Genomic DNA, 23,828 nt, shown 5'->3' on the forward strand with positions numbered 1-23,828 from the left:
TTCATGTACTTTCATGGTTTGTGTACTCAAAGTTAGGCAGGCATTACCTTTCGATTGATGCATAAACGTGATTTAAATTTTTAATCCTGCAATTCATAAAAACTACTTGTACCATAATCTAACTATAAACGAAACGTAAAATATTTTTGTCCGGTTAACAGATTCAATAAGATAAGATAACTTTCAGTTTTCTTTCTTGGTGTGCTTAGGTTTCATTAGAAAAAAATTACTGTACTTTGAAGTGTATCTTCATAGAGAAAATTTATTGTAGCATACCATCAGTATATGTGGCTTTCATTTCATGGATAAGCCCTAAATCTGACTTGATTTTAAGAGTAAAAGATTTTAAAAATCTAATGTTACTTACATTTAATATATAAGTTTATGAGAATGAAAAAGTTCAAGTGGTATGGATAAGAAAAATCTATTCCCAAGAAAGGGCGAGGGGGTAATCTAAATTAATTTTATGTTAATTTTGCACACTTTGTCCTTCATTTCCTCAAAGGCAAAAGAAGCTAAACGACTAAAAGAATTCTTAGAAGATTATGATGATGATAGAGATGATCCTAAATATTACAGGTAAAGAAGCCTTGCTTTATGAACTCATACTGTCAGCTTTTTATTAGCTGTATTTTCTCTTGTCTACAAGAGAGTGCAAGTTCACTCAGTGGAATAAGAAAGAAATCTTTGAATTCATCTTGTAATTATCCCCATAGTTGATAATGCTGTTTTCCAGGGGTCCGGGCCTGTTATAAAAGAATTGACAATTCTATGCACCTTCTTTGGAGGAAGGTTCATAATAGTATTGTGACAAATTAACTTTTCTTCCTGTGTTTTATTATTTATTTATTTATTAAAATGTGTGTTTGTTTATTTATTTTGACTGCACTGGGTCCTAGTTGTGGCATGCAGAATCTTTAGTTGCGGCATGCAGGCTCTTAGTCGATGCATGCATGCGGGATCTAGTTCCCCAACCAGGGATTGAACCCTGGCCCCCTGCATTGGGAGTGCGGAGTCTTACCCTCTGGACCACCAGGAAAGTCCCTCATGTGTTTTAAAGAACTTCAGTTTTTATAGCAAATTATAACTTGCCTTTATGACTATCTAAGGTGGCCTAGAAATTTTTGTCTTCAAGGATTTCTAGAGTGCTACATAGTAATCTGAACACCCTCCCGCCCTCCTTCACCCAATTGCTATACTATTATGAAGTGAGAGTTGTGGAGCCTGCATTTCCTGATACCTGTTCCCGTGGCATTTCTAAACTGTTCTCATTCTTCTAACATTTACGGCACTTTGGTAAAATTGTTTGCTTTGTTCTGCTCCCTCCACTCCAAACTATAATTTCCCTAAGGTTATGAAGAATATTTTGATTTTTTTCTCATGTGCCTGGCATGATACAGTCATGTAGTGAAGGCATTTAATATATATAATTTAATACACTGTAGCTGAAATAATCAAAACATTGGATTAACACTTTAAATTGAATGAATGCCAAGGATTTGACTTTGTAGAAAATGCAAAGTAAAATTATTGAATCATAGATTAGCAATACATTATTTCAGCATTCTGAGATATAATAAAGTGCTAAATAGAACCTCTGCTTTCTCTTGATTATGCCCTGCTTCTTCTGTTAATTTTTTTTTTCCCACAAGGAAAGGAGTTGATTTAAATTGAAGGTACAAAACTAATATTTGGGATATTAATACTCCTTGTATTAATTTTTCACAACTTGGCCTCCAAGACAACACAGATTACCTGTTAGTTTCCCTGTGGAATAGGTATAAAATGAGAGCATTCTTCCCTCTGAAAGCTACTTTTTTACTTGTAGATACTCTTTTAGAATGACTTAAGAATGAGGCATGGTGATAACGTGACAAGACAGTGCTGACTTAGTAAACATTAACATGCAGAGAGCACACTGTCTTGGGTGTTCTACAGATATAGAGCATTAAGACAGTCTTCAGTCTCTTAGCATGCAGCTGTTAGTATGGAAAGAACTTGCTTTTGGAGACATTACGTGTAGTAGTTTAGACCTGAGTATTAAATAAGGCCTGTTATTTACTTTTGCAGAGGAAGCGCTCTTCAGAAAAGGTTGCGTGATAGGGAAAAGGAAATGGAAGCAGATGAACGGGATAGGAAGAGAGAGAAGGAAGAGCTAGAGGAAATCAGGCAGCGCCTTTTGGCAGAAGGGCACCCGGATCCAGATGCAGAGCTCCAGAGGGTAAGATACTATGATATCCATAACAATATTCTTTTAAGGCTGTTATGTCATCTTAAGCCAGCCAACTATGATATAGTTTAGTTTATAAGGGAAATGTTTACACTCCATGCATCTTGCTATTTTGGGGGAGGATATTAGTATTTTTTTCTTTATTTTATTATGTAAGTCATCAATATTAGTTGATTTACAGCTTTATTTTCAACATCTTCTATATGTCTTACTCCTTTATTTCTGTGAAGTATTACTTATTAAGTGAATGTCTTTTCATGTAACTTTGCTAGAAACTGTCCTTCCTATATGTGCTCTGACACTTAATGACTTTTGTAGTTTGAATTCTCTCATTACCGCCCTAAATATTTTATTTCCAAAATAAAGATGTTTTCATGAACAGCTTGTCATTTAAAAATGAAAAAGAAAAAGACTGTCATAGGACATGGCATACCCATTCTTGCTTTTAAGAATAGTGTCATGTTAGAAAAGTTTTTAGTTCTTAGTGTATCACAGATCTTAATACTATAAATTCTTCATATCAACTTTAAAAAATCTGTTATATGCTATTAACAGGAACCATGTCTTCTTACATGTCCCTTTTATTTTTCAAAATAAAATAGTGTTATTTTTTTTCTGTTAAGTACTTACATAAGTAAATAGAAAGTTCAGACAACATAGAACACAGTAATGAAGAAATTAAAAACTGGCTGATTTCTTATAACCCCCCTCACACATAAGTTTTATAAGTGGGAATATTGTTACGTGCACTTTTTTTCTAATGTGCTTTTTTTTCATTTTTAGATTTTTATTGAAGTATAGTTGACAAACAGTATTATATTAGTTTCAAGTGTACAACAGTGATTTGACATGTGTATACATTATGAATTGATCACCACGATAAGTCTAGTAACCATCTGTCACCATACCAAGTTACTATAACAATATTGACTATATTCCCTATGCTGTATGTTACATTCCCCATGAGTTATTTTATAACTGGAAGTTGGTACCTCTTTTTTTTTTTTTTTTTTAAAGATGTTGGGGGTAGGAGTTTTAGTAATTTATTTATTTATTTTTGCTGTGTTGGGTCTTTGTTTCTGTGCGAGGGTTTTCTCTAGTTGTGGCAAGTGGGAGCCACTCTTCATCGCGGTGCGCGGACCTCATTATCGCGGCCTCTCTTGTTGCGGAGCACAGGCTCCAGATGCGCAGACTCAGTAGTTGTGGCTCACGGGCTTAGTTGCTCCGCGGCATGTGGGATCCTCCCAGACGAGGGCTTGAACCCGTGTCCTCTGCATTAGCAGGCAGATTATCAACCACTGTGCAACCAGGGAAGCCTGGAAGTTTGTACCTCTTAATCCCCTTCACGCTTTTGCCCTACCCCCCATCCTGCTCCCCTCTGGTGACCACCAGTTTGTTCTCTGTATCTATGAGTCTGTTTCTGTTTTGTTTTGTTTTCTAATGTGCTTTTACTTCAGGTATAATCTTCCACCAAGAATTTCTCCAGTTTATAGTCCAGGTGTCTTTTTTTCATCATCATGGTAGTATTGTCAGTGTTTTAAATCCTTGCCATTATAACATTTAGGTTGGGGAATATTACTATGTTTTAATTCTCTGATTACCAGTGGGCTTGAATGCCTTGCAGATGGTTTAATGGTCATTGTACTTCCTTTGTGAGTTGATAAATGGTGTTATGCACAGATTTTAAATTTTTGTGTAGTTCAGGATACGTATTTTTATTTTTGTTTTTCCTGTGTTTGTTTCATGCTCAGAAAACTTGCTGATGTATTCATCCCAGTTTATAATGCTCTTATGATGTTTATTTTTTATTATATTTTGTAATTTCAGGGGGAGTGTTCATTTTGGTTTAGGAGTTTGACTTCAGAATTCTCCCTCCCGCCACTTCTTCCTTTTCCTGTTTGTGAATGCAGAAGTGACTACCACCTTCAGCCATTACCAAGAAATATAAAATGATTATCTATGACCAGGCTGAGGATTTGAGTTGCCTCTTGTGTATTGTGTATACTATTGGTTTCTATTGGGTTGGCCAAAAAGTGCCTTTGGTTTTTAAGTAAAGTAAAAGACACATTTTTCATTTTCACCAAGAACTTTACTGAACAACGTATTCACCCTTTTGTTCGACCTACCTTCTGCCATTTTTCAGGCAACTTCATAATTCCATCTTCCTGAAACTTTTTATCTTTTTGAGCAAAGAACTGTTCCAGGTGCCTTTTACAGTCTTCCAGGGAATTGAAATTTTTTCCATTAAGAGAATTTTGTAAAGACCGAAATAAATGGAAATCCGAAGGTGCAATATCTGGTGAATACGGGGAATGAATCAGAACATCCCAGCCAAGCTGTAACGGTTTTTGCCTGGTCATCAAAGAAACATGCAGTCTTGCGTTATCCTGATGGAAGATTATGCATTTTCTGTTGACTAATTCTGGACTCTTTTCGTCGAGTGCTGCTTTCAGTTTGTCTAATTGGGAGCAGTACTAGTTGGAATTAATCGTTTGATTTTCTGGAAGGGACTCATATAATAGAAGGCTCCCAACCCCACGATGTATACAACATCACCTTCTTTGGATGAAGACTGGCCTTTGGTGTGGTTGGTGGTCGTTTATTTTGCTTGCCCCACCATCTCTTCCGTTCCACATTATTGTACAGTATCCACTTTTCATCACTCATCACAATATGTTTTAGAAACGGAACATTGTCATTACGTTTAATGAGAGAATCGCATGCAGAAATACGGTTAAGAAGTTTTTTTCGCTTAACTTACGTGGAACCCAAACATCAAAGCGATTCACATAACCAAGCTGGTGCAAATGATTTTCAGCGCTTGACTGGGATATTTTGAGTATGTTGGCTATCTCCTGCATGGTATAACGTTGATTGTTCTCAATGTCTCGATTTGATTGCTATCAGCTTGAACTGGTCTACCCAACCATGGAGCATCGTCCAGCGAGAAATCTCCAGCATGAAACTTTGCTGACCACTTTTGACATGTTCAGTCAGTCACAGCACCTTCGCCATACACGGCACAAATCTTTTTTTGCATTTCGGTTGCGTTTTACCTTTCTTGAAATAATAAAGAGTAATATGCTAAAAATGTTGGGGTTTTCTTCCATCTTCAATATTAAAATGGCTACACAAAAATTCACCAATTTTGATGTCTTTTTTTTAAATGCACGCTGATATGACAGCTGTCACACACAGTCTAACAAAATTGTTTCGAATGAAGTTAAAGACAACTAAGTGCTACTAGAGCCAAAAAAAACTGAACGAACCTTTTGGCCAACCCAATAAAATAAAATTTCTGATTATAATTTCTTTAATAAAGATGTAAAAACATACTTTTTCATTTTGAATTAGCCAACTATTAGCAATTACCTTTGTTATCTCTGTAGAGTGTATACAGGCCACTGAAGATTGGTAATATATGTGAAATACTAAAAAATCATTTTGCAGAGTACCTAATATATTCTATAGATTTAGTTCTGATTATAGAAGGAGGCAATGTTTTGTTATTCCTAAGGAAGAAGAAAAATAGAGATTTTGTGAAAGATAAAACATAGAGCTGGTTGAATTGAAGATAGTTGGGGTCTGTTTCAGTTGACCAGGTTATTTTCTGGTTTTAGATGGAACAAGAGGCTGAGAGGCGCAGACAACCACAAATAAAGCAAGAACCAGAATCAGAGGAAGAGGAAGAAGAAAAGCAAGAAAAAGAAGAAAAACGAGAGGAACCCATGGAGGAGGAAGAAGAGCCAGAGCAAAAGCCCTGTCTCAAACCAACTCTGAGGCCCATCAGTTCTGCCCCATCTGTTTCCTCTGCCAGTGGCAATGCAACTCCCAACACTCCTGGAGATGAGTCTCCTTGTGGTATTATTATTCCTCATGAAAATTCACCAGATCAACAACAACCTGAGGAGCATAGGCCAAAAATAGGACTGAGTCTTAAACTGGGTATGTTTGCATTTTGTTCCTCCTTTTTTCCTCCTTTCCCCCTCTACCCGCCACAACTACATAAATTTTGCCTTAAGGGAAAAATAAATATGTACTGCTTGGTAGGTAGTTAGAAAACTACTTTAAAAAAAAATGCCTTTCTAGCTCATGATTGTTTTCATAGTTCTGCTAGTGCTCCTGTATCTGCAGCTGCCCTGAGTTCTGAGAAGTGAAAAGTTAAATTTTCTAGCGCTTGTGATTAGTGAGTTATTTTTTATAGCTGGGATCTTTCTCTGAGGTTTGTGGAGGTATATTTACAGTGCTTTTTAGGCATGGTGGGTTGTAAAATGTAACATTTGAAAATTAAGTCATTGTGCTAATACAGTGTTTTTACTATAGGTGCTTCCAATAGTCCTGGTCAGCCTAATTCTGTGAAGAGAAAGAAGCTCCCTGTAGATAGTGTCTTTAACAAATTTGAGGATGAAGACAGTGATGATGTACCCCGAAAAAGGAAACTGGTTCCCTTGGATTATGGTGAAGATGATAAAAATGCTGCCAAAGGCACTGTGAACACTGAAGAAAAGCGCAAACACATTAAGAGTCTCATTGAAAAAATCCCTACAGCCAAACCTGAGCTCTTTGCTTATCCCCTGGATTGGTCTATTGTGGATTCTGTGAGTAGCAAATTGTATTTCATTATTTTATTGCAAGTTTTTGGTTTTTACTATAGCACACAAACTCAGTTCATTCCGTTTATGACAAATAGGGGTGATAAGGTGGCTAGAATCTTGACATGGTCAATAATAATAGATTATTGTGGAAATTCTTTTGGTACCTGAGGTCTTCATAAATTAGAAGCAAATAATTTCGTCTTGATACATATCTGTGTTAAGTCAACTTGTTAATGATCATACTGTATTTTAGCTTAAGAAAAATTATGAAGTTATATAGGTTTTTTAAGTAAATGTAATAAAAAGCTCTTCAATTTAGTAACCATGCTTTATTTTATAGATATTGATGGAACGACGAATTAGACCATGGATTAATAAAAAAATCATAGAATACATAGGTGAAGAAGAAGCTACATTAGTTGATTTTGTTTGTTCTAAGGTTAGTCTTTTACTCTTTCGCCAATGTTTGTTATATACTTCAAAATGTTAGAGACTTTCTAAATTGAAAATTTTTACAGGGCCAAGTCAGTGATAATTTAGTTTTAATTACAAGAGTCATGGCTACTTAAGTGAACCCCTCTATACTATTTCATACCCCACGCTGCATGCTTTCATTTCAGAGGGTCAGAGAGGACAGAATAGCTGGCTGCTGCCAATTTTGCTCTCTCCCTGCCCCTGAGAATGCTTTGCCACCCCCTTCTTGTCTTAATGGTTAGAATGTTGCTGAAGTACAGTTGAGGTTTTGTGGAGACAGCCAATAGCTTGTCTCAATTCTTTGTCAGTCATCCATCCTTTGGAAAAGAAAGTATAGTGCCCTTCATAGCCTAATAGTGGTGTTAACTGACTGATTACTGTGTGCCAGGCTTCTTTCCCGGGAGGTACGGTGTTAAGCATTTTACAAGACTTCATCATCTTCAAACCTCCCAACAACCTTAGGAAGTGCAAGTTACTAACAGTATCCCCATTCAATACATGAAGAAATTGAGGCTTAGGGAGAGATCGTGTCTTGACCATGGTTACATGATAAGTAGCCTGTAGAACTCATGCACTTGACCACCAAGGTATACCACATCCTTTCATTGTCCCCTGAAGGCAAAGTATTTCTATAAAGGAATAGCTAATTGCGTTTTAAGGAAATGGTATTTTTCTACCAGTACTGCTCTTTTAACATTAGGCATAGCTAATTTAAGTGACCCTTTCCAATTGTCATTACTGTAGCATAAACACTTATAAGTCTGGATTTGAATTAGAAGACAAATAATGTGATGATTAAGATCCCGGGTTTTAGTGTCAGACTTTTATTGAAAAGAGGGAGATTCTGGGAATTAAGAAATTTATAGAAAGGTTCTAAAGTCACAAGAAATTCTCATACTAGTTTGAGGGCACCTTAAAATTTTTTTTTTTTACTGTATTGCTAATGTTTTATTTATTTTCAAAGTGACAGTTTTTTTTTTTCTCTTAGGTTATGGCTCATAGTTCACCTCAGAGCATTTTAGATGATGTTGCCATGGTAAGTTAGAAATCTACTGTTGTTAATATTTTAATTACACAGGGAGATCAGCTCGGTGCTTTGTGACGACCTAGAGGGATGGGATACGGAGGGTGGGAGGGAGGTACAAGAGGGAGGGGGTATGGGGATATATGTATACATATAGCTGATTCACTTTGTTGTACAGCAGAAACTAACACAACATTGTAAAGCATTTATACTCCAATAAAGATGTGAAAAAAAATTTTTAATTAATATCAGTGTGAACAAACTAACTTCTCTGAATTTGATTGAATTTCTCCTTGTGCTGGTTCCAGAATCTTTATGGGCCTGAATTAAAATTTGAACATGCATTAAGAGGTTAAAGGCGTTCATAGTAAGATATTATTAGACAACAGTAGAGTTAGGGTTTTTTTGTTTTTCTTTTTCCTTTGCGGTACACGGGCCTCTCACTGTTGTGGCCTCTCCCGTTGCGGAGCACAGGCTCCGGATGCACAGGCTCAGCGGCCACGGCTCACGGGCCCAGCCGCTCCGCGGCGTGTGGGATCTTCCCGGACCAGGGCATGAACCCGTGTCCCCTGCATCGGCAGGCGGACTCTCAACCACTGCGCCACCAGGGAAGCCCGAGTTAGGTTTTTTTTTTATCATTCTCTCCCCTCCCCTGTTTTTGGTGTTTGTGTGTATAAATATAAATTCTGAATCTGTTCATAAATTTAGAGACCATTTATTGTTTACTGGGTAGAGCAATGTGCTAGAAGCACAGAAAGGTGGAATATCTGCCCTTAAAGAACCAGCAGGGAAACAAGTGTACCAATATTGATACTGTAATATCCTTAGTATAATGGGGATATATAAAAATGATCATGGGGGCAGAGGAGATGAGTAGTTAGGTGTTGATGGCAGTTAGGGAAACCATCACAGGAATTACCATGTAAACTGAGACTTGAAGATTGTATTACTCTTTTGTCACTTGGGCAGGTGTCTGTTGGGTTGGCAGTAGTTAAGCATCAAATCCCAAATTGCACTTAATTTGGATATTAGAGTTAGTGGTTGTGGTTGCATTGATTTTGTGAGAAAAGAAAGGAAGAGAATTGATGGTAAAGGTGAGAGAGTGATAGAATGGACTGTGAGCTCCAGTCTAGGAAGAAAAGGAAATAATATCAGAACAGAGTTGGTGGTCTGAATGAATCAAAGACTGGTGGTTCCAGTGAAGCTGTGGGAGATGTGTTGGAATGAAATAACTGGAAAGAGAGGTTTAGTTAGAGAGTAGAATGTTTAAGAATACAATTGGTAAATTAATCCAGATGATGGCAAGGTGCAAAGTATGGCCATGGGAGTTTCTGGGGCAGAGTTGATGTCATTGTTTAGAATATCAATGAACTTTAAGATGGGTTATAACACACAGAAATAGAAATTACTGTGTGTTGGGACTGGGATTGGAGAGAAATACAAGAACCAGCTGCCAGAGCACTCATTTAATGTGGATGAAAGATTAGATATTTGCTAGACAGCTGCTGTTGGAGTGAACCGGTGGTGTAATGAGATCTCGCGAACATCAGTGGAGATATTGTTTACTAGGAGAGAAACAATGAAGATCCAGCAGCTTCCCCTCTCTTGTGGAGACTAAAGCTTTGAAAGTGAGGAGCTTTCTCAGAAGGCCACAGGGGTGTCAGGGTCTTTAGGGGACGTACCACATTTTCAATTAAGGTAAGGAGATGAAAAGTCTAATTAAAGAAGTTGGGATAGCATAAAGTGGAATAGGGTCTAAAGGGCAGAGTGGGAAAGTAGCAACAGGAAGAAGAGTCAGAGAGGAAGAAGGAACATCAAGCATGATGTGAGATGATAGGTGACCAGGGAAACTTTCATTTTGAGCTGCAATTAAAGTTGTCAGGGAGTGCCATAGGAGGGTGCCTAACTAAAAGGAACTCTAAGGTCAAGATGTTATGTGTCCAAACACTATGTGATGTCTGAAGCCAGATAACATTAGTTTTCTGCTGCCTAGCTAGCCTAATGCATCTGTTGTCTAAAATTCCTGAAAAAACGTTTGTGAAAAGTTTGATGCCATAATTCTGAGCCTCAGATGAAAGGAGAAATGTGAATAGATCCCAGTCCTTAGGGATACAATCTGAACTTCCTTGACCTTCCAGCCTCTTCACAAAGTTATTCTTGAGTGAAGAGAGGGTTTTTTAGTTAGGCCTGAGTTAAGGAATTTTAAAAAAAAAATCAGGGAATTCCTGGCAGTCCAGTGGTTAGGACTCTACACTTTCATTGCCAAGGGCCCAGATTCGATACCTGGTGGGGAAACTGAGATCCCACAAGTCATGCGGCCAAAAAAAAAAAAAAAAAAATCAGTGTTCTGGTTTGTGGCCTTGGCAGAGGTATAATCACTGTTGGTGAAGATGTCATGTGTCACTATTAATCCGTTTTGATCTGTTGAAATAGTTTGATATTTAGAGTATAATTAAACTCTACTGCTTATTCGCTTATATTGTTTTTGATTATTTTCTGGCTCATTGTTGATCAGAGTGGGAGGAAACCAATTGAGTTGGTGTTGTCAGCCAGTTCTGGTAATAGCTCATGGACCCTCTAAATATTTCTTGAATAAATGAGATGGAAATTTTAGCTCAAGTAGTATTTTGCTCTTATTAGAAATCTTTTTCAAACTGTACCTTTCCTCATTTTATGTAAGTTAATGAACTTTGGTTGCATTTTTGTACCTGGGTTCAATTCCTCATTAATTAGTGTTGCAGCGTAGTTCATTTTTTTTTTGGCTGTGGGATCTTAGTTCCCTGACCAGGGATTGAATCTGCACCCTTGGCAGTGAGAACGTGGAGTCCTAGCCACTGGACCACGAGGGAATTCCCACAGCAGTTTTTTTTAAACTATGGGTTAAGTCTGGCTCATAGATGTCTTATTTAAGTTCTTTATTTGTCATCACTGAGAAATGTAAGGAAATTTCTCAGGAAAATCCATTTCTGGCTTGTTTTAGGTACTTACTGATTGTAATAATAAGCACTCTTCAAAGCACTTGGTACATATCAACTCTTTTAATTCCCACAGTAGAAGCAGTATGGCATAGCTACTATAACCTGTCTTACAGATGAGAGAACTGAGGCTCACTGTGATTAAGTAGTAACCCAGCCAAGAATACGTAACTAATAAGAGGTAGAAGAGCTATTTGAATCCAAGTAGTCTGGCTAGAGATCTGGTTTGCTTAACTCCTAACCTGGCCTGCTTCTCCAGAGTCTTGGTGGTACCCTGGAACTCAGTCATTGCTGCCTTCTGTAGAAGGAAGCATGCTATTCCAGTTTACCACACAGCAGCCCTGGTGTAGAGTGCCACATGTGTGTGGGTGATGAGGGCAGGAGTAGTGCAGTGGTGAGGACATGATGCAACTAACTCATAGGTGGATAGAAAAAATAACTTGATTTGCCAAGGAGAAAAGACCTTTTATTTATTCAATAGTCTTGTGTCCCTTGTGATGATAGTGTTCACTTTGTTTACTCTATCCCAGATACTACATTAAAATGCTACACATATATTCTCATTTAATATTTCAGTGTCACTTATGTAATAAGTGCTCAATAAGTGTTAAGATTGTGAGGTTCTTGGGGAGGGGTAAATGAGATACTCTGTATTAAGTAGTATGTAGTTACATAACCAGTTCTGTCTAAATTACTGTGTTCTTTATAACATTTGCTTTCCTCAGGAAGTAGTTTTTCAAGACATGTATAAATAAATGCTTGTTGGTAGATAAAAACCTTTTTTATTCCAGTTACCTTGTTGGGAGATGCTTATGATTGCTTCTCTTACGTGTGTGACTGTTTTTTGTCTTGTTCCTTTTCTAGGTACTTGATGAAGAAGCAGAAGTTTTTATAGTCAAGATGTGGAGATTATTGATATATGAAACAGAAGCCAAGAAAATTGGTCTTGTGAAGTAAAATTCTTTTTACATTTAGAGTTCCATTTCAGATTTCTTCTTTCCCACCCTTCACAGGACTTTAAATTTTTTTTTTTGTCTTCAAAGACGTTTGTGAGATCTGTAATTTTTTTTTTAATGTAGAAAATGTGAATTTTTTTTGTCCTCTAATTTGTTAATGCCATGTGTACTCCCTTGGTTGTAAAGACATCTGAATCCTACCATGGTTCTCTTTATACTCACCAGGTACAAATTACTGGTATGTTTTATAAGCCGCAGCTACTGTACACAGCCTATCTGATATAATTTTGTTCTGCTGATTTGTTCCTTGTAAATATTAAAATGACTCGCCAATTCTTTTGCAGAATTGCACTTAATATTGAACTGTACTGTATAGGCACCAACATGAACAATTTTAAATTGAAAGAATACCAGTCATACCTATTACCCTTACCCCCTTGATCAAAAATGGCAGGCCCTCATGATGGCATGGAATTTAAAATTAGAGTGCGAAAAGTAGCAGACAATCCATTCCTACTGTATCTCTGTATGAATGTGTTTGTGTGAATGTATGTATAAAAGTCTTACTTTTCCCTAATTTGCTTTGGAAGTTTCCCTGAAACATTTCCTAATTGAAGACTAGAATTGTAAAGGAAACATGGTATTGTGCCAACCCAAATGTCTGGGATAATTAGGTTATTAGTCTCCCGGAGTATGGTATTCTCTTGTGGCAAGCAACAGTTTGTTGAACGGAATGGGTTTTTCTGTTGAAAGCTGGCTGCGTCAGCCCCTTTTAAGGGAGTGTGAGTCATAGTGGTTTTCCCCCCTGATTTCATTGTTCAGGTATGAGGCAGATCCTTAGATTCTGGAGAGCTTTATTTAATGCATTTTTTGCACTAATTGGTCCTTAGTTTAATTTTGTACCCCTTTGTTTAAAAAAAAAAAAAGCTTCATTCAAAAAGCTTAAGTGAAAAAAATCTTTTTTAAAAATAAGCAAAATAAAAAATTAGGCAATTTTACAGACTAGGAATGTTTGACAAAATACAATATGAATTTATCATGGCAATTTACAAAGTTTACATCTTATTTCTGAGGATAAAGTAAATCATTTAAAGCAGTTACCACTAGTTTTTTGTTTTGTAAAGGGTTTCTATCTTGTGTGTGTATATGTAGGCACACACCTTGTTTACCTCTGCTCATCAAAGTTTAAAAATGTACTGATGGTGTTCTTAGAGACATACATGGGGCTTTCTTTATGGTAGATCAGAAATTCACCAGGGAGCAAAATTACCTGAAAATGTAACAAGTTTTAAATAGTTCTTAACAGAAATTAGGTGCAGCTATTCCTGTGTCTGAGTATTTATTTTTTAAAAAGATTGGGTGGGGGAGGGGGTGTTAAAAAAAACATAAACTGAGCTTGAGTTACTAGATTTTTTTTAATCTTAAGAGGACATTTGAAAACACTGTTCTTAACATTGGACCATGACATGGTTCCATTATGTAAATATTTCAAATATTAAAAATGTATATATTTGATCTTGGGGACTCATTCTTTCAGAGTCTTGTTAAATAAATGGCATCATGTTGTAATTATGCGGTGCATACTAGAAACTTAACTTGAAAATATGGGCTGAATTTTTGATGGACTCAGTTTTTGAGTATTAGTAACTAAAGGTCAAAGAGGCCGTTTGCCTTATTTTGGATTAATCTAGACATCTGTGGAGATATTACCCCCTTTAGTGTTATAATATTTTAAATTGTGGTTTCTGAAGGGAAAATTTTAGAAACATGCTCCTTACCATCTACAAATTCTTTTACTAGCCTTTTCTCAGATTGACCCCCAGCGTGACTCCCTGTTCAAGCAGTTTATTATGCCTATCTTTTACCATATTATTGCTTCTAAGGCATCATATTAGGTTGTTTTTATTTAGTCAGCATTAGCATGGAAGTTTATTCAGGTAGATTTAATTTGCCTTGCTTGGGTCTCTTCTGCTCTTTCAATTGCATTTACCTTAAAAGGGCCCTTGTGTGAAACCCTTGGGGGCACATACCATATACTGCGTAACACTTCCAGTGAGATTTGTGTCAGGATCCCAAATTTATACGTTAACACTTTTGCAGCAAAACAGGAATGATCACAGTCAGTGGGTTAAAAGACCTACTACATTTACTACATTAATAGTTTAATGTCAGTTCAAGTCAGATTTTGCCACAAAGGTTAAACTTCAAGGTTTTCAGAGTTCTTATTTTTCAGGTTTGTATATGAAGAACTGGACATGTATAAGCTGGCATATTGTAGTGTCAGGAAGAATACACATAAGAAAAGTTTTACTAAATTGCTTGAACTTTCTGGGTTGTCTTTACCATTTGTCCATATGTTAATTTCAACTTGGAAACCTTAGTTAATCCATATTGCCCATTCAGGTTGTTATAAAATTAGATGAAAGTCTTGACAACCATTCTTGATGTGGCAGTTAGGAGGAAACCGATGTGCTTTTTCCTCATTTGACCCTGTAAATAAAATAATTTTAAATGTGTATATCTGTGTACAGGAAGAAAATGGTTTTTCTCAAACTTTAACATGCAGCTGAATCACCTGGGGGGATCTTGTTAAAATGCAGACTTAGGGCTAGAGTGGGCCTGAGAGTTTGCCTTTCTCACCAGCTACCACATGTTGCCAGTGCTAAGTGATCCAAGAACTGCTTTGATTAGAAGATTAAAGTGTCTACTCAGTACTAGTATTTTATCCTAATAGATTGCACTAATGCAGCTTAATTTTCTTTTTAAGTTCATTTTAAGGAGAAAAACGTTTTTTGAGGCAAATAAGGAGGTAGGTATTATTTATGTTTATGAACATAAAGTAGTCTTCCAAAAAGTTTGCCTGAGAACAACTCCAATATTCTAGGCTTTATTCCCAGCCAGCCCCAGCACATTTTCTCCTGAGAGAAATTTATGTTGTTACTCACTCTGAATCTTATCATAGCACTTCCTGATATGTAATAGTAGAGGCCGATGTTTATTTTGTGGAGAGTGCAGTTTCAGGTACTAATCAGGCATGGATACTAGATATGGTGGACAAACTGAGAAAACAGTGAGTTCCAGAGTCAAATTGTACTAAACATTATTAACATTTTTTTCTCCTTTAATATGAAGAAAAAAATTCAATGCAAATAAATGTAAGCAGGTATACAATGTGTATATGAGGCTTATTTACCCAGCTCTTTCAAATAAGTTCTATGAATGTTTCCACTTTCTACCCAAAAACTGCTGAAAGGTTTTATGTCAAAGTGGTTAATACATTTTTCCAAGTCATATTTCAGCCTTATATTAATATGAAATTGAGAAATTGTTTTGCTTAGCAAAGATGGTGAAATTGATTTGTGAATACCAGTAGCTAAAGAAAGGTATTAGAAGGAATCCCAAACAGGCAAAGAAATAGGCAGTCTAAGTGTCGGGAAGAAAACTAGGGAAATTCACACGTGTATATTTTAAACCCAGGAATTATTACTATTATATTCATACTATAGACCAAAGTGAGCTTATAATATTTGATAAACTGGTAGATTTTTCGAAATGTGATTATGTTAAATTATTGAAATATTGTTTATTTGCATTTGAATGCTTAATTTTCATCTTTATTTAAAAGATTCTTTGCCTTTCATTTTATTACTTGACTCATACGAAGGCTAAATTAGGATTGGCAATCTGAAATGCCCAGGAAGAAAAGATAATTTCTATAAACAAAAATGAATAAAAATTTTTTTCAAGCCATGTTGTTTGAATTAAATGACGCTCTAAGTCTGCCTACTCTGCCTCATCATGTATTAGTTGGATAGATGACTTTTGGATTCTCTTGCACAGAGTGGTAGCTGAAATATTAAGCCAGGTAACCCATTCGTCTTTTTGTGTATGACTTACATTTGCCATTGAAGCACAATTAATATGTGCCATTCATGTTTTAAGCTAGATGGAGTGATAGACATAAATAAGATCTCTTTAGTAGCTGAGAGTCTAGTGGTGGAGAAAAAAATAATGAGAGGATCACTAATAGATATACAATGTACTATATGAACTGTCAAACTTGATGAGCTAACTTCAAGGTTGAGAGGAAAGGGATAGATAGTAGGAAGCTTCTCAGCAGAGGTAATAATATGTAGAGGGGACCTTAGAGATCATATAGTCTCTTTCTTTTTTGGCTGCACTGCAGGGCATGCTGGATCTTAGCTTGCACCCTCAGCAGTGAAAGCGCGGAGTCCTAACCACTGGACCGCCAGGGAATTCCCAAGATCACATAGTCTTAACTACTCACTGCAACACTGCTGCAGTGTTCCTTAGGTAGGATATCTAGAGGCCTGCATATTGGATTCTATCTAACTCATGGTCTACATCTGCACTGTCAAGTTTTTTAATTCATTAAAATTAAATTTAAAACTCAGTTCTTCAGTTACACTAGCCATATTTCAAGTGTTCAGAAGTGATGTGTGACTAAATTGGATTTAAAAATCCAGTTTTTTGTTTGCAATATTCATATTTCAAGTGCTCAATAGCCGTATTTAGCTAATGGTTTCCAATATTGGGTAGACATTGCAGATTGAAGAACATTATTTTGACTAAAGAAAGTTACATTGGATAGATATGGTCTAGATGCTAATAGCCACCTAAGAGCAGAGGAAAGTGCTTGTTAATAAAATTCCCTCATAGGAAGCATTTTTAGCAAATCTTTGTTGAGGCAAAAAGTATTGTGAATTTAAAAATTGTTCTAAACAATTTTTCCTGGTTTTTTTCCTCATAACAAAAGGAAAAACTAGAGAACACTTCACATTGTAGAATCTAGAAACTATGAAGGTTCATTTTCTTCCCCTGTCAATTAAAAGATAATGGCAAATATACCCAGGTGAAGAGATTTGGCTAATTGTTACAGCAGGTGGAAAAGCTAGATATTAAAGTTTCATTTTGAGTATATTCTTGAGACAAACTTTTTTTTAAACGGGGCCCAGGTTCTTTAAGAAGGAAATTAGATTTAATAAAATATTGACAGTCATACAGAACTTAAGACTAAAAATGCAAGATGAGTAAGCTAAAGCCAGCCCTTCATCTTGAGCTGTTCCAAATCTGAGCCAGATCCTTGCAAAGAATGAAAACGATGTGAGAGCTAGTAAGATAGAATATGGTCAAGCACCTACTCTTGATGACAGTATTATTTTTCATTTTTCAATTCTACTTTACTCCCATAGCAAACAGAGCAATGATGTATAAATAAAAGTAAACTGCTTTTATGTGGGAAGTGTTAATAAATTGGATTGCCTTGCTGAATCTATGGTGTAAAGAACTGGCCTTGAATCTTGACTTTATTTACTTGTGACTAGTGACTGCTCTAGCCTCTCTAGAGGCTTGAACAGCCCTCTCCCCAAGTAGCTCTAACAGGTCCGGCACTGGATTTCCTGTCTGCTTCATCTTTCACTGCTTACTATTGACTTTTGCCACCATTTTTTTCTTTTCTTTTCTTTTTTTTTTTTGGTCATTTATTTCTCCATTCCTGCTCCCAAGTTCCAGACACTTCTGGGGAAAATATAAATACACCACTGCAGATAGTCTGGACCCTCTACTATTCTTCTCATTCTTTTACTGAACTTCACTTCTTAACCACAAACACTGCAGCTTTTATAGTTCTTAAACTTCCAGTGCTGGGACTTCCATGGTGGTCCAATGGTTAAGACTCTGCGCTTCCACTTCAAGGGAAACAGATGGTTTCAATCCGTGGTCAAGGGACTAAGATCCTGCATGCTGTGCGGCATGGCAAAAAAAAAACTTCCAGTGCTATCTTAGGTAGGTATGAATGAGTAAAAGTCATTTGATTTTCCCTCTTACTTAGCAAAAACTCTCAAGGTTAACAAAAGCTTAACTTTAAAAGAGTCATTTAGGCATATTCTCTTCAGTTTATGACATAAATCTTGAACCTTTGCTTTCTATAATTAAGGATGGGTACTCCTATCCAGAAGACCTCCCCCACTCATGTTTCTGGTTTCTAACTACAGTTTGCAGTTTCTTGAGCCTTGCTCTGGAGTTCCCGTTATCTTCTTTCTTCCTTCAGGCTGGAGTAAGTTTTTAAACAAAACAAACAACCTTAGGTGCTCTCCTTTTCACTACAGTAGAGATTCCACAAAGAGTAGCTTATAGTTATATGTACTCTCCAAAATTTTTTTTTAACATGTTGGAGTATAATTGCTTTACAATGGTGTGTTTCTGCTTTATAATGGAGTGAATCAGTTATGCATATGTCCCCACATCTCTTCCCTCTTGCATCTCCCTCCCTCTCACCCTCCCTATCCCACCCCTCTAGGTGGTCACAAAGCACGGAGCTGATCTCCATGTGCTATGCGGCTGCTTCCCACTAGTTATCTGTTTTACATTTGGTAGTGTATATATGTCCATGCCACTCTCACTTTATCCCAGCTTACCCTTCCCCCTCCCCGTATCCTCAAGTCCATTCTCTTAGTAGGTCTGCATCTTTACCATCTTGCCCCTAGGTTCTTCTGACCATTTTTTTTTCTTTTTTAGATGCCATATTATATGTGTTAGCATACGGTATTTGTTTTTCTGACTTCACTATGACAGTCTCTAGGTCCATCCACCTATCACTACAGATAACTCAGTTTCGTTCGTTCTTATGGCTGAGTAATATTCCATTGTATATATGTGCCACATCTTCTTTATCCATTCATCTGTTGATGGACACTTAGGTTGCTTCCATGTTTTGGCTATTGTGAATAGAGCTGCAATGAACATTTTGGTACATGACTGTTTTTGTTTTGTTGCGGTACGCGGGCCTCTCACTGTTGTGGCCTCTCCCGTTGCGGAGCGCAGGCTCAGCGGCCTTGGCTCACGGGCCTAGCCGCTCCGCGGCACGTGGGATCTTCCCAGACCAGGGCATGAACCCGTGTCCCCTGCATCGGTAGGTGGACTCTCAACCACTGCGCCACCAGGAAAGTCCTACATGACTCCCTTTGAATTATGGTTTTCTCAGGGTATATGCCCAGTAGTGGGATTGCTGGGTCATATGGTAGTTCTATTTTTAGTTTTTTAAGGAACCTCCATACTGTTCTCCATAGTGGCTGTATCAATTTACATTCCCACCAACAGTGCAAGAGAGTTCCCTTTTCTCCACACCTTCTCCAGCACTTATTGTTTGTAGATTTTTTGATGATGGCCATTCTGACTGGTGTGAGATGATATCTCATTGTAGTTTTGATTTGCATTTCTCTAATGATTAATGATGTTGAGCGTTCTTTCATGTGTTGGCAATCTGTATATCTTCTTTGGAGAAATGTCTATTTAGGTCCTCTGCCCATTTTTGGATTGGGTCGTTTGTTTTTTTGATATTGAGCTGTATGAGTTGCTTGTATGTTTTGGAGATTAATCTTTTGTCAGTCGCTTCATTTGCAAATATTTTCTCCCATTCTGAGGGTTGTCTTTTCGTCTTGTTTATGGTTTCCTTTGCTGTGCAAAAGCTTTTAAGTTTCATTAGGTCCCATTTGTTTATTTTTGTTTTTATTTCCATTTCTCTAGGAGCTGAGTCAAAAAGGATCTTGCTTCCAAATTTCTTAAGTCTCAGTCAGTAGTCTGTATCTCTTCATTCCACTGGTGACTGGTGATAGCCTAAATGAGACTGGCTTTTTAAGAGGCTACACCCTAGTTTACCTCTTAGCACTATGGATGTTTGCTCTCTATTTGGGACTCTTCTTTCTTGGTGTCTAGGATGTCACTTTAGCCTTGTTCCTCTAGTCTGTATCTTTTTTTTTTTTTTAACAAGATGGGACATATGTTATAAAATATAGGAATTCAAAAGAGGCATACACTACATCCAAACAATCAGAAGAGGCTGCTTCCCTCTCCTCAATTGTTATTACAGAGATTTGCTTACTTAACGTTTACATACTTAACACTTAAACTATATTAGCTGCTTGACTTTTAACAAATCTGATGAATTATTAATAAAGTCCCATTTATTCCAAAATCCAAGGAAACTTCAAACTCATTCATGAGATATTTATTAAAATAACACATTTAGGGGGAAAAATCTATACAATTGTATACATTACTGAAAACTGTATACCATCATACAAAAAAGGATTTTATTTTGGGAAATCAATTCCTAATTTATGGCAAGTTTTACTTTCAGAAATAAAACCACAAAACAACAATCTAAATTCAATCTTAAAGGCTGCATGCTGAGCAAGGAATGTTCTTATTCTTTGTAGGAGCTCCTTTACACTATCAGGTACCAGGGCTCTGCATTTTGGTGTGATTTCAGCCACCAAGTCATCAACAGTAACGTGTTCTAGTCCTTTTTCTTTAATTACTTCTTTGCAGTGTGACTTCAACTGATCCTTCCAGCCACATTCAATTAATTTAGCTCTCAGTAACTCTTTGACGCATTCTCTTTCTATCAACTTTGGGTTAATTGCTGCTCTCATCTGCGCATCTTTGTTCATCTTGCTAATCACATTCTTTTCGGCTGTCCAGACCTCGACCCTCAGTAGCTCCGGCACCTAAGCACACAGAAAGCTAGCATACGCATTTCCGGGAAGGGGTCTAGTCTGTGTCTTTTTACTGGTTCTTCCTCAGCTCTTTCTGGGTTTCCATATTCCTAAAAAGGTGAAGAAATACAGAAAACTAGAGGAAAATTTATCTTTAGTCCAGTAATTCAGCCACTGGTTGCTTTTTTAATCAATTTTATTTCCTTTTTGCAGGAATGTGTTTTGATGTATGCATTAATGTTATGTCTTATTTTTTAATTAACAGGATTAGAATGTTTCTGTTACACGTAATCTTCATAAACATTTATTTATTTTTGCGGTACGCGGGCCTCTCACTGTTGTGGCCTCTCCCGTTGAGGAGCACAGGCTCCGGACGCGCAGGCTCAGCGGCCATGGCTCACGGGCCCAGCCGCTCCGCGGCATGTGGGATCTTCCCGGACCAGGGCATGAACCCGTGTCCCCTGCATCGACAGGCGGACTCTCAACCACTGCGCCTCCAGGGGAGCCCTTCATAAACAATTTTAATGATATTAGGTGAAGTGGGTGAACCGTCCTTTATTGTAGGACATCTAGCATTCCAATTTTTGCTATTAATAATACTCCATGAACATCTTTGCACAAAATTTTTGTATTGAGATTGTTTCTAAGAATAGTTTACCAGAATTTTAACACTTTCTACTTACATCCCAGATTGCATTGAAAGAGATTGAACTAGTTCACAAATGGATGGTTTTTAGCCTATGCTTGTTTGACAAATGTATTGAACTGTTTTATGTGCTAGGCATTGTTCTCAGCATTTGCAATATATGTAAACAAACGGGCAAAAATTCCTACCCTTGTGAAGTTTGAGGACGGAAGAGAGAACTTTAAAAAAAATTGTTGGGCTTCTCTAGTGGCGCAGTGGTTGAGAGTCCGCCTGCCGATGCAGGGGACACGGGTTCGTGCCCGGGTCCGGGAAGATCCCTACATGCCGCGGAGCAGCTGGGCCCGTGAGCCATGGCCGCTGAGCCTGCGCGTCCGGAGCCTGTGCTCCTCAACGGGAGAGGCCACAACAGTGAGAGGCCTGCGTACCGCAAAAAAAAAAAAAAAAATTGTTTTTGGGGGGTGTCAACCTTTTTGTTTCCCCAACATTCTCTGTTAATAGAAAAACTTGCTACTGCTACTTCTGTTCTTAAATATAAAGTGTGTAAAACCTATTTAAAACCGGTCATGTATTCGAGGGGGGCAGGGAGGAGAGATGGCTCTAGGAATATGAAGGGTTATCTTGGGGGGAGAATTTAAGAGAAATAAAAAAATCTCATTTGGCCAGATGCCATGTTATTGATTTCAGTTTTCTGATTACCTGTGAATTTGAACATTTCTCCATTGTTCACCTTTGGTTTTACATGATAGTACTCATTGTTAGCTTTCAGATGAATGTATGTGTGTGGTATGCTACTTAAGGAGTTATTGGTACTGTTTTTACAGCCATTTGAATGGAAAGCTGGAAGATGCAAAAATCAAACAACCATAGAGCAACTCACTGTGTACCAGATACTATGTTAGGTTTTGGGATTACAAAAATAACACGATTGGGCTTCCCTGGTGTCGCAGTGGTTGAGAGTCCGCCTGCCGATGCAGGGGACAAGGGTTCGTGCCCCGGTCAGGGAGAGGCCGCGGCGGTGAGAGGCCCGCGTACCGCAAAAAAAATAAAAATAAAAATAACACAATTTATGCTCTCTGAAAGCTTACCATCTAGGAAAACTGGTTCTTACACTTGGAGCGGAAGAATCCCAGACGATGTTTGTTTAAAATGCAGTTTCTCAGGTTCACACCCACCAAAAGTTTTGATTCATTGGGTAGGGGATGGAGGGCACAGGTAGTTACAATTTAAGTTAGCTTCCTTTTGATTGTGGTGCGGCTGATTCGCACTGAGAAACACTGTACAAATAGGACTATAGAGAAATGAAAGAAACGTTAGATTTAAGATGCCAGCACTTGTAGGAGAAGCACACACTGGGTCCAGTTTACGTAGAAATTTTGATCCTCAGCTCAAGAGCAGTAGATCTCTGACAACCTCATACCGGTGCTGGCACCATCAGGGGTCGGAGGGTGCCGAGAGGGGAGCAGGGTGTCCCTCCGGGTCGGAAGGCCAACGGGAACGCAGGGTCTCCTCCTCAGTCCCCACTCACCACCGGAAGATCCACCCCCTTCCTCTGGTCCACGCCCCTCCGCCTTTGGCCCCGCCCCTCGGAGGCTGGTCACCAACGACGCCGGGGCCGGAAGTGACGACACCGGTGAGGCCTTTTGGGCGGGGCCTGGGCCGGGCCGCTCCAAAGGCCGCGATTTCACATCGGAAACAAAACAGTGGCTGCTCGGGAAGGAACCTCAGCTGCTAGAGGCCGGTGGTGGCGGCGAGGAAAGGGTAGGTGCCCGATGGGGAGCTGGGGAGAGAGAAACACACCTCTCATCCGGTGCCGACACGGGTGGCTGCGGGCAGGGCCGGGCCCTTTGTCGTTGTCCGGGCCGCGGAGCCGGTGTCCTCGAGAATGGGGAGCGGGGTGCGGTCGGGCGGGCACCAGGGAACCCCGTGTGGAGAACGAGTAGGGGCGGCCCGTTTCTCGGGCTCCGGGCGCGGCGCGCGATCAGGTTGAAGAGAGGTTCCCCTTCGCAGCCTTGGTCCGGAAGTGCTGGTTTCCCGAAGACATCTCAGGACGCAGGTGCCTTGGGCGGGGATTGACCGTCTTGCCTGGAGTGGAGCAGGAGAAAGAGGAAGCGCTTGGCGCTGGGTCTGGTTGAGCAACTGTTGAAACTCTGCGCCTTATGCCCTGAATGTGTCCTTGTCCAGGGGAAGCGAGTGGCACTCAGGGCTAAGTTCCTTCTGTCTCAGCTCGGGACGGAATACAACAGGGTCTGCCTGATCGGGACTGTCACGAGGCATATATGTCCAGTGCTTTGCATGTATTTTAGATACTTGACGTTTTCATCCCGCCCAAATTCCTTTCAAATAAATATCTGCTTCTCTTGTAGGAGAGTAACTTAATAATTTTAAAAGCATTGCTTGCCTGCTTTGGACAAG

General features: G+C 38.5%; 2 protein-coding genes and 1 pseudogene across 18 annotated transcripts in view; 2 read left to right on the forward strand and 1 right to left on the reverse strand.

The window, feature by feature from the left end:
- Window positions 1–17,546, forward strand: part of RBM25 (RNA binding motif protein 25) — a 55,484-nt gene extending 37,938 nt beyond the window's left edge. For 5 of the 7 annotated variants that reach the window (XM_089906192.1, XM_022576645.3, XM_022576643.3 and 2 more), the window contains 7 exons: window positions 506–579; window positions 2,071–2,221; window positions 5,851–6,175; window positions 6,554–6,828; window positions 7,166–7,264; window positions 8,288–8,335; window positions 12,163–17,546. In XM_089906192.1, the coding sequence (XP_089762318.1) occupies window positions 506–579; window positions 2,071–2,221; window positions 5,851–6,175; window positions 6,554–6,828; window positions 7,166–7,264; window positions 8,288–8,335; window positions 12,163–12,255 (1,065 nt within the window). In that variant the 3' untranslated portion in view covers window positions 12,256–17,546. The other 2 variants (XM_089906194.1, XM_089906195.1) reach the window with 2 other exon arrangements.
- Window positions 12,315–23,743, reverse strand: LOC111176288 (transcription and mRNA export factor ENY2 pseudogene; annotated as a pseudogene). Of its 3 annotated transcripts, none has more exons than XR_016391821.1 (2): window positions 23,214–23,743; window positions 12,315–20,880 (listed from the first exon to the last, which is right to left on the reverse strand). The product of XR_016391821.1 is annotated as a transcription and mRNA export factor ENY2 pseudogene, transcript variant X3 (transcript). The 3 variants fall into 3 exon arrangements; XR_016391819.1 differs by having other exon boundaries at window positions 12,315–22,704; XR_016391820.1 differs by having other exon boundaries at window positions 22,502–23,743.
- Window positions 23,050–23,828, forward strand: part of PSEN1 (presenilin 1) — a 77,968-nt gene continuing 77,189 nt past the window's right edge. For 3 of the 8 annotated variants that reach the window (XM_022576633.2, XM_022576637.2, XM_089906215.1), the window contains exon 1: window positions 23,050–23,174. The gene's annotated coding sequence lies outside the window, so the exon portion shown is untranslated. The remainder of the gene's footprint in view (window positions 23,175–23,828) is intronic. The other 5 variants (XM_022576634.3, XM_089906213.1, XM_089906208.1 and 2 more) reach the window with 3 other exon arrangements.

This window comes from Delphinapterus leucas, chromosome 2 (assembly GCF_059928025.1).
Source record: "Delphinapterus leucas isolate spDelLeu-1000000601 "Yukka" chromosome 2, BTC_Dleu_Yukka2, whole genome shotgun sequence".
NCBI lineage: Eukaryota > Metazoa > Chordata > Mammalia > Artiodactyla > Monodontidae > Delphinapterus > Delphinapterus leucas.